This window comes from Takifugu rubripes, chromosome 21 (assembly GCF_901000725.2).
Source record: "Takifugu rubripes chromosome 21, fTakRub1.2, whole genome shotgun sequence".
NCBI lineage: Eukaryota > Metazoa > Chordata > Actinopteri > Tetraodontiformes > Tetraodontidae > Takifugu > Takifugu rubripes.
In genome coordinates, this window is record NC_042305.1 from 6,859,752 (window position 1) to 6,869,778 (window position 10,027).

The window sequence follows — 10,027 nt, forward strand, 5'->3', positions numbered from 1 at the left end:
CAGTATATCTGCGTGTTCCTAAAAAAAATGCGTTGTAGCTTTTTTTTTGTTAAATAGGCCGCATCACGTGATCATTTGACTGTCTGAGTCACATGATTCAGTGTTTCGAACGTTGGATAATTGTATCTACGATGACACCTGACAGTCAGTCTTGAGAATTACAACCGAACGGAATAACAAAAAATTTAGTTATGATGTTTAACAGCAAAGGTTTTATCTGCATCTTAAAATAAAGACATTTATACATTGATGTTGTTATAATGTGATTGTACTTTCATAAATAATAATATAAAAGTGGTGCTTTTGCAAGTTTCATAGAAATACACAAATATACGTAAAGAAAATTTAAAATAAATACAAATAGGAAATGCTTGTGCAACTGGAGATTTGAGGGCTTTGCAGATTTTTATTTTTTAATAAAAGATTATTTCTGCTCTCAAACGATCTGCCAACCTGTATATTTTCTGTATGAGTGTGAGTGTGTATGTAAGTCGATACATTTCATGTTTGTATATATCTGTCACTGCGATTGTATCTGATATTAATTTAATCCCACTTTAAGATCGCTGTCCCTGGTTGTCATTGGATTAAACCAGGCATGTCCAAAGTCCGGCCCGGGGGCCAATCACGGCCCGCGGTCAGATTTCATACGGCCCGCAACTTCAGTCTTACAATGTATTATTTATGGCCCGCTGGCACTAACAGAATAAATAAATCACTAAAATGTAATTCCTCCTTTCTTGTAGATCTTGTAAAAGACAAGAGCAAAATTTACTTGTTTTAAACTTGAATGATAACAGACAACTTTGCATTACATTTATCAAACTCATGGAAATTTAAGGTATTCCATACAGTTCAGTGTTCAATGTTATCTGACTCTCCAGATATGAATTAAAGGCAGAATTGTGTTTTTAGAGTTGTTCACATCTGCCTGAGTGGCTTATATTTGGTTACACTGCCATTTGAAAAATAAAGAGAATTGTCACAATGAAAATTGTTTTATAATAGTGTACATTTGCATGTAACTTTTCTGGTTAAAAAAACATCAGAAGGATCTACTGGCCCCCGGGCATCTTCACGTTATCAAACCTGGCCCTCGTTGCAAAAAGTTTGGACACCCCTGGATTAAACTATAGTGCACTCGTAATGAAAAACACAGCTTTAAATTTAAAATCAACCACTGAAAATAATGGTTGGTTCTGAAGAGACAGTTCAAACTCGCGTCGGTTATCTTGTCTGCAAACACACACTCTGATCTGGAGCCTTTCACACCATTCATTCAAAACTGTGTTTAGACCATCTTATGTACATAAAATATGAGCCCAAACGGCAACGCTTGTTAAACTGGAACTCACCAACGCTTGTGGCAGCCAGGTGGAGGTAAAATTTTGGGATTAATCCTAACATTTCCTTTGCTTGGTAACTCTGTAGCTCTCCGGGGTTTTGTTATCGATGGTGCAAATGGAATATGAAAATATTTACGAAAACACACTGAATTATTGACATATTGTCTATTTGTGTCTAATAGTTAACGTCACACGGAGAGCAGTCGTTCTGAAAGACCGTTTTCAAATATAAAAAAAAATAAAAAAAAATTTAGGAGTAAAAACAACTCATCTTCGCATACTGAAACTGGACCCGGAAGTGTAGCCCCGAAATTCCACCGGGGAAAACAATCGATTCCAAGCGGAAGATAAAACCGGTTTGCTTAAAACTATTAACTGTGACAAGAATAGGGATAAAAATAATTCGTGTTTAAATGTTTATTAACTTACAACATTTATTCTACGTTGCTGATGAATTATTGGAAGTCGTCAGGAATTTAAATTGAAACATGTTTGACGGGTTTATATTGTGTATACTGAATAAACGTTGATTTAAAAAATAGATTCTGAGCACATTTTAATATATTCTCTGAGTTGGATAGTTTCATACTCAGATTGTCGAGGGTTTAATTCCATTAATCAACACGAACGGGTTTGACTTTCACCGGATATGTATTTCGCAATATCACCACAAGAGAGCGCAAGAATCATTTTTAAAAGCACATTAAACAGGACCTGCAGATGACCAATAACTGCAATACTAATCGCAAGTTATTTTCGTGCCTAATCATTTCTTGATAGCCGTTTTTGCTGTATTTCTGACCACTCCTGAGGAACGAAAAACTAAATTTATACTAGGAACATTTAAAATATTTTCAGATGTAGGTCTATCACTACTGCTACTAGTACTGCTACGAATACTAATGCTACTACTAATGACATATATAAATGATATGAATGAAGATGACAGAGAAAATGTAAAAAATTCAGAAAAGACAAACAAGAGAAACAAATTTTCAGTCATGCCTATTATGTCTATGATAAATGTATTTTTATTGCCGTCATGTTTAATGTTTCTTTTTGTTGTGTCTTGATTAGATGTGATTGTTAACCCGTTACCTGTCACAGGACATCAAATGGCAACATTAATGTTAAATATCCAAATTCACCCTTTACAAATCTAGTAATAAAAGTTCTTCTGTAAACATTTTGCTAGTGAACTGATGTCATTATACAGCTTCCATGGATTCTGCTTTGCTTTGGACCTTCTGTCCTGTATCTGCTCTGCCTGGATGGTTGCCCTCCACAGGGCAGATGGTTTGTGTGATGTAGCATCTCTTGGAAAAACATTAGTTTATTGACGGACACAATTAAACTGTGGGACTAATGAGACAGATGGAGTCCTGCCAGGAATGCTGTGCCACATCTGACCTGACCTCCACAGACAGTGACAAGGACTTTGCTGTTTCCCCACAGGCAGAGATCCATATCACACCATCAATCCAGTCAGATGTCAACTCAAAGCTGCAGACATCTGCACCATCCTGGGTTCCATCCTTGTTCATCTGAGTCTCTCATAGCAACAGTGTAACTTTGGTTCAGATACCGCAGCAAATATGTGAAGAAGATTGCTCCTTTACCCTGATGACCAATTTCCTTTGGCTCTGCTTGAGGCCAGTTTGCAGCAGTTCAAAAGAAAACCAGGGCTAATTCTCCACAGACAGGCCGTGGGACTGTGTGGGTGCTGCCACTTGGGGCATGTAATTTGGGCCTGGGAACAATTTAGAGGTTAAAAAACCAAACTACACACATGACCTCACAAGTCAGGAACACTGAGATGCTCACCTGAAAAAGCTTCATCATCTGACATTGTTGTCATCTAAATGCATTTTTATTCTGCATAAAAAAACATCCTGGAACATCTGAACATTCATCTCTTGGGTTTGGGATCATTTGTCATTTGTAGATTCTCTACACGAATACACGCGTACAAAATGAAGGGGTTTTTTTTCAGATCAGTTTGTGCTGCACATGCACGTGGATTTTATTTATTTTTTCCACGTGATGCTGTAGAAATTAGAGCAGAGGGTGAGGGAGGGTGGGGGAGGGTGTTGTCCTTCATAGGAGAGTCTTCCCTGATATCTCCATCAGAATTACACGTTTGAGTCCTAAAAGTGGATAACGCCGCTGGCCCAGTTCCCGAGCTTCAAGCCCTTTGTGGTCTCACAGATTATGATGGATCCGCGTGAGGTCACAAGGATCGCGCTCTGATCAGACCTGCTTGTGTTCCAGCATTCCCTCCGCTGCTGTAGCTCATCCTCGGGGCTGTTTACTCTAAACTACAGCCGGTTTGAACCAGACAGAAGCAGGAACCTGTCTCAGTTGCCATGTCAAAATGAGCTGAGTCAACATTATTAAACTTCCTTGAGCTCACAGAATCAGACCATACCGATCAGCATAATCCGTAGAAGATCACATTAAAGTTCACATTCCTCATTTTAAAGACACAATGTTTAAACCACATCCAACATTCATCTTGCTGATGGTTTGGTGCGGCAGTAAGATGTTAAAGCTGTATAAAGTGGCTCTGTGTCAGAAACAAATTAGTCATTTTCAGGTTTCCTTTATGTTGGTTTGGGCTGGAAGATGGAACAATGAGTTCAGAGAGAGGATAAAAAAACACAATACGATGCCAGTCACACTCCGAGGTCACTGTTGTGAGACACCGTAAAAGCACAGTTTGATCCATGTGTGAACCAGAGACATCAGACTCAACCTAAACCAGCAGCCTCAAACTGGACCTCCAAACCTGCTGCTGGGTTATAAATAGCAACAGAGCCAAGAGGGGAACCTACTTTTGATCCTGCGGTGAGTATTTAGCAAATATCCCCAGACTTGACAGGAGAAGAGCCAGCGTGACTCTTCCTGTCTCCGGGTGGATTCCCTCTCATTCATCAAGACTCTTCACTCGTTTATTGGCCCAGACTTGTGTGTTCTGGCGTCCGCTCCCTCTGGTGCGACCTTGCCCTCCCGCCACCGTGAACAATGGGCCTGCGGTCCGCCGGCTCCAGCACACTTTCCTTCACCTGGCGCGGGACCAAAGCCCATTAGTTCGTGCTTCCCTATTGTGCTCTTCAGCTAATGCGCAGTCAGCACATTTGACCCTTGTTCATCAATTTCAGCTCAGCGACAGCTGTGGTTATACTGGTACCATCCCAGTGACCAACAGTAGGTTACATTGAGCTTTAATCCTCTGTTTGATGTCTTTGGTTGGTCTCAGTACTGATTATTGTTGCCTTTAGGACAACAGGACACCACATACTCACTGAGTCACTGCTTGTGCTGTTATGGTGACCCAGTCAAACCTCCATGTGTTCCTCCCTCTCACCTCCACCCACCACCTGCTTTGTTGGCCCATATTACCAGGTGAGGTGTCTGTTGGCTCCGGATAATCCCAGCTGCAGGAATTTTATAACCTTTCATTGCAACAGCCAGAAGTTGTAGCTGAGGTGCAGTTACCTTGTTGATCGCACTGTTGTCCTGTTTGTTGGAGGTTTCTATCACTTGACTGAAATCTTCTCATTATTCTAAACCTTTAATATCACATTTCCTGACATGTTGACATCAGTGCTGGATCGCCCATTAAAGCTTCAGACCCAGCCGGTACCAACAGTAACTTCATTCTCACAGTCACCCATTCAGTGACTCTAATATGATCCACATGATCCAGCTGTGACTGAACTCAGGCTCAGTTCAGGGTTCTAACTGTCAGCATCATGTGTGGGCAGATCTACAGTAGATCTGAGACCAGGGATCCTCTGGTGCAGCCAGCCGTGACTCCAGTGGTTGTAGCCGGATTCAGCCGGTTCAGAGCCTGTAGAGAGCTCAGTGCTCAGCCACCTAATCTGTCTGTATCTGTGTGTGTGTGTGTGTGTGTGTCAGAGAGAGAGAGAGAGGAATGAAGTGAAACAACAGTGGAAAGAGGAAACATGAACTGGCCGTTTACATGTGAGTATCGTGACTGGGCCAGTGGCAGCAGCGGACTGTGAAACCTGTGCGCTTCCCAGCTGCAGCAGGAAACACAAACCTGTGAGTTTCAGACTCGTCCCAGTCGAACCTGACTCTCCTCCAGGTCAATGAACTTCCTATGTTTGTGTGATTGTTTTACTCTGGTATGCATTATCAGCTTCTTGTTGGCTGTTTGTGGGAACTCTAATTATCCTGAATTCTGTAGCTGGACCCCCAACTGTTGTCCTGTTTGTTGGAGGTTTACAGCTCTGCTAATGTTGCCGTTAATGTGACCCGGCTGTGCTACTATGAGACACCACTTCAACCTAAGTAATATAACAATAAACAATGATCTTCCTTATCCATAAATGTTCTTCCTTTCCTGTGCTGAGCTTACATAAGGGTGCCTTTCTAAACACACCAGTTAGTCACCAGCAACCATTTCCAGTTAGGTCTGCTAGCCAGTTTAAATGGTAACAGCTATTCTCCTGAAACACATCACCTGTGGGGGTGTTTTTGGACAGGATGGTGATCTGTTTTTGAATGAAGTCCCAATTTCGCATCCCATCATATCTGCTGGGTTCTACACCCTGGTCGATGTGACTGTGAACCCAAAGGTCAAAGTTTCTCCACGACTGTCTCCTGATAATGTTATCTGAGACAGTTGGAGCTTATTGCACAACAGCAAACTGGTGTTAGCGAACAAAACAAAACCCTGCCTTTCCTTCTGGGAGGAAACAAACCATCAACTTATGTCTGACTGGAATCAACATGACCATCAATCAACTATCACTCCTGATAAGTCATTCTTTCTTTTATCCATTGCTTCTTCAGAAAAACAGATCCATAGGTTTTAAAGGGTCAAACTGTTTTTGTCACAGCTGGGATGTGTTGTTATGACAACCGTCCTCCCTCTCAGGGTCGAGACCATCAGATATGTCAGGGATATTTTAAGCCTCACAGTTTATTTAAAAATTCCATCAGTCTTCTTTGTGAGTTGCTCCTCTTGCTCGAGCTGTTAGGAGCCCTGTTACAGAGGGGTGACAGTCTGGCCATGATCTTCCGGCTCTACTGTGATTGTTTTGAGCCGTGAGATAACACTCTCTTCAAATATGCACCCTAGAGGAGTTTGTGACATCAATATATTTGTTTGTTGTCCTCTTCTGTGGAAGAACTTGTTTTATTTTCCTGTTTCAGTTTAGTTTTGACATTTTGTTTTTTCAAGAGAAAAAGCTTTGACACAGAATTCTGTCAACATGACTTTTACCCCACATTCGTCAGTCCCTGCTCAAATACCACAACTACAGTCCAACATGAGCTGCCAGATGAAGACACTATTGATTTAGACATACAAGACCTTCAGGTCAGGTGGAAGCTGTGGGCACGACTGATGTTGGCTTCCATCTAAAACCACCCCGGGGTCAAATTCAGATCCAGTTCCAGCTTAACTAACATATTTCTGGACCCTTGATGTCTCCATGGAACCAGCAGCGGCTGTCTGAGGTTTCATATTAATCCCAGTTCATTGCCCAGTGTACCCATAAATAAAGATGGCAGGAGTGGAAATGTCAAAACTGCTTGGTGGATAACGTCCAATAGTGGATATTGGATGTTGTTTCTTGTTTCTTATCAACATTCCTCAGTCATCATTGAAGGTTGGTCTCTTTAGTCTGGGAACGTTCCAGGACTGGGTTTCTCCTAGGGGGGCTCCTATCTTCAGACACAGGGAGGGAGTAAACCTGCCGTCTCCACACGCAGCGCATGGCAAGGACTGTGAAGGTTTCCAGGATTTAAAAGACAATTAAGACAATATTGAATGATTCCCCATTTTTTCTTTAGAATTTAGATGCTGCATTTAAAGTTCTGAAGCAAATAAATTCAAGGATGTGAGTTCAAAATGTAAAGCCTTGAGGTCCCATATCTCCCCCAGAGGACATCTGCAGATGTTTCAATGATGTTTTAATGTTTGCACAAAGAAACAAAACACAGCCGTCAGCGAGAGTCTGACCATTGTTTCTCTCCACCAGGATCATTTAACTCATTGTTCAGGTCGCCACGGCTACATGCCAGACATACCATCCACATCACTTTCCTGAGAACCCCTGAGGAAAAAATAGGAAAAAATACACTTCCTGTCTCTCTTATGACTTTTCCCTCCATATAAGGGTTTAGTGTTAAAGAGCAGCAGCATTAGCAAGAAACACACCATGTTGTTGGCTGGAGCTGAAGGGAACGACGCTTGCAGCCTTATCAGCACCAATCAACAACCCCCCACCCACCCCCCACCCACCCCACCTCCACGTAAACACAGCTCACACTGGCATCTCCCTTCACCTCCACCACCACCATGTGGGAGACGAATATTTATGGAACAGGTTACTGGACAAGACAGATAAAATCAGACTTTCAATTAAGCTTTACAACCCACACACACACGCACACACACACACACACACACACACACACACACACACACACACACACACACACACACACACGCACACACACACACACACACACACTTAACTGGGCATAAACAAAGTAACAGACCTTTATTCTATTAAATATAAATCTTCTAAATATAAACTATATATGTAATATGTCAAATATGTCAAAAATGATTACTTACAGGAAACTGAGGGAAGGAACAAGAAAATATTACCCTTATTATTTTTGTTTTTCAGGGCTCATTTTAAATTTGACTCATGCAACATGAGCCCAAACACTGGGAAGCGTCAACTTAACTGGTGCATCAGGGGCCATTTTCCACTTCCAGTGTTTTGAAGCTATTGAAGTTGTTTTTGATCTGAATTCTTTCCAGGATTTGTTTGATTTCCGGCCTCTTCTGTTCTGATTACGGAGGAGCCCTTGCTTTCTTTTCGTTTAAATAAAAAACATATATATATTTAATTTGGTGAACAGTTATGATGGGTGATTGTGGGTCAAACATATCTTATATGGCAGTGAGGGAAAACTCTTTTTTCACAGTTTTGCACGAAATTGGCTAATAACTTCTGTTCAAATGATCTGATATGGAATCCTTTGAAATCCATTCATTATATGTTTATTTTGCGTTTATGATGACACAACCTAATTTAATGATTATTGATTGAGTTGTGTCTGATCAGCTGAGAGACCAGCTGCTGATTTCAGTTATTGTGTCGTTGGAAAAAGAGCAGAATGTTCACGTTTATTTTACACTGTATTCGGTGCTTTAAGAGCCACCACCGCGAGTGCAGTTTGACACAAACCTTGTTGGTGAGGGTCTGGAAATATCAGACGTGAGGGCCGATGATGGAGTGATGGAGTTAGTGATGGATATTTGCTTCAGCCGCTCTCTGTTTCGGTGCGTAACTGGAGCCGCAGCGGCCCTGCGGCGCTGCGCTCCGGGAGAGACGGCGTCTCCTTCTGCTTCACGACTGCTGACGTCACATCTGAAGTCCGTCTACACACAGCAACCCCGCCCTCCCTTCCCCCGCGCACTCCAGCTCTATAAATACTCCCATCACCGGCTTTGTCCGCCCAGACTCAGGCTCAAACTGCTCACGGCGTGTCGCAGTTCACACAAGCCGAGTTGGAGCCACACAAAGACACCCGGAAAACATGTCGACCTACGCCTCCAACGAATGCCGCAGGGTCAGCCCGTCGATCCACGGCAACAAGTTCGACACGGCGCACCGAAAGAAGGCCGTGGCCAACATCTTTGAGAACGTCAACCAGGACTCGCTGATGAGACTCTTCCAGAAAACAGGCGACATGAAGGCGGAGGAGAGAGTAAGGAGCATCTTCTCCTACACACAAGACCCGGAGGAGACGGCCCGGGCTCTGATGGCTCTGAAGCAGCGGAAGAAGGACAAGTTCCTCCAGATTGCGGGGATGGTCCGAGAATTCCTCAAAATACGGTGACTGTGATTCCCGTATGCTTTTTTAAACTCTGTTGGCTTTTGTGAGCCGAATGTGAAGACGAATGTGAAGATGAACCCAGCACGACTGGGTTCGTGCCGAAGGTGCACCTGGAGCTGCAGCGCCCGGTGCGCAGCAAGAGGACAATGTGGAGTCAAAAAGAGCGCAGGCCGGCGCACGGATGGAGGTGACGGCGGCTGCGTCCTGCCAGAGCGGCCCGAGCAAAGTGACCCGTGTTGGAGGATATAAAATGGCAACCCGTCTCTCCATCAGACTGAAGGCGTAAACGCGCTCCCGTGGAGTGAGCCTTGTGCGATTGCGGCGCGCATCACGGCTGCAGTAAGAGACTCTTGTGCCGAAGAACCCAAATGCCTCCTGAACACTTGCCTTGTCTCTCAGCTTCTGTGTTTCATGAAGGCGACTCGTTAGTGGCCATTAAAGTGTGTTTGTCATGAAATGCTGTAGCACAATGTTTGCATTGAAGCTATGTTACTGACGTTTTTCTAAATAAATTATTTGACAGACACATGGTCAAATTACTGAGTGGTGTGGATTTGTGCCATATTAATGTGAGTTCAAAGGATTTGGGGTTCACAGATGATCTGGAAGGGGTTGCCCTAGTGCACAGAGGTTCTGATGGTTTCACCTTTGACACAGAAGCTGGGAAACCCCTGTAGTTCAAACATTACATATCACCATGGAAATGGGACAGCTCAGCTCACAGCTCATGCACTGACTCATCTACTGGGACTAGATTCAGAGGCCAGTTAGAAGACTCATAAAGATGATGT

At 43.1% G+C, this 10,027-nt stretch overlaps 1 protein-coding gene across 1 annotated transcript; it reads left to right on the forward strand.

Annotated features, from left to right (window-relative positions):
- Window positions 1-8,837: 8,837 nt before the first annotated feature.
- tcima (transcriptional and immune response regulator a) lies at window positions 8,838-9,772 on the forward strand. The gene has a single exon (XM_003974535.3). It carries the CDS (start codon window positions 8,937-8,939, stop codon window positions 9,237-9,239), a length of 303 nt encoding a protein of 100 aa, XP_003974584.1. The 5' UTR covers window positions 8,838-8,936; the 3' UTR covers window positions 9,240-9,772.
- The last annotated feature ends 255 nt before the right edge of the window (window positions 9,773-10,027 follow it).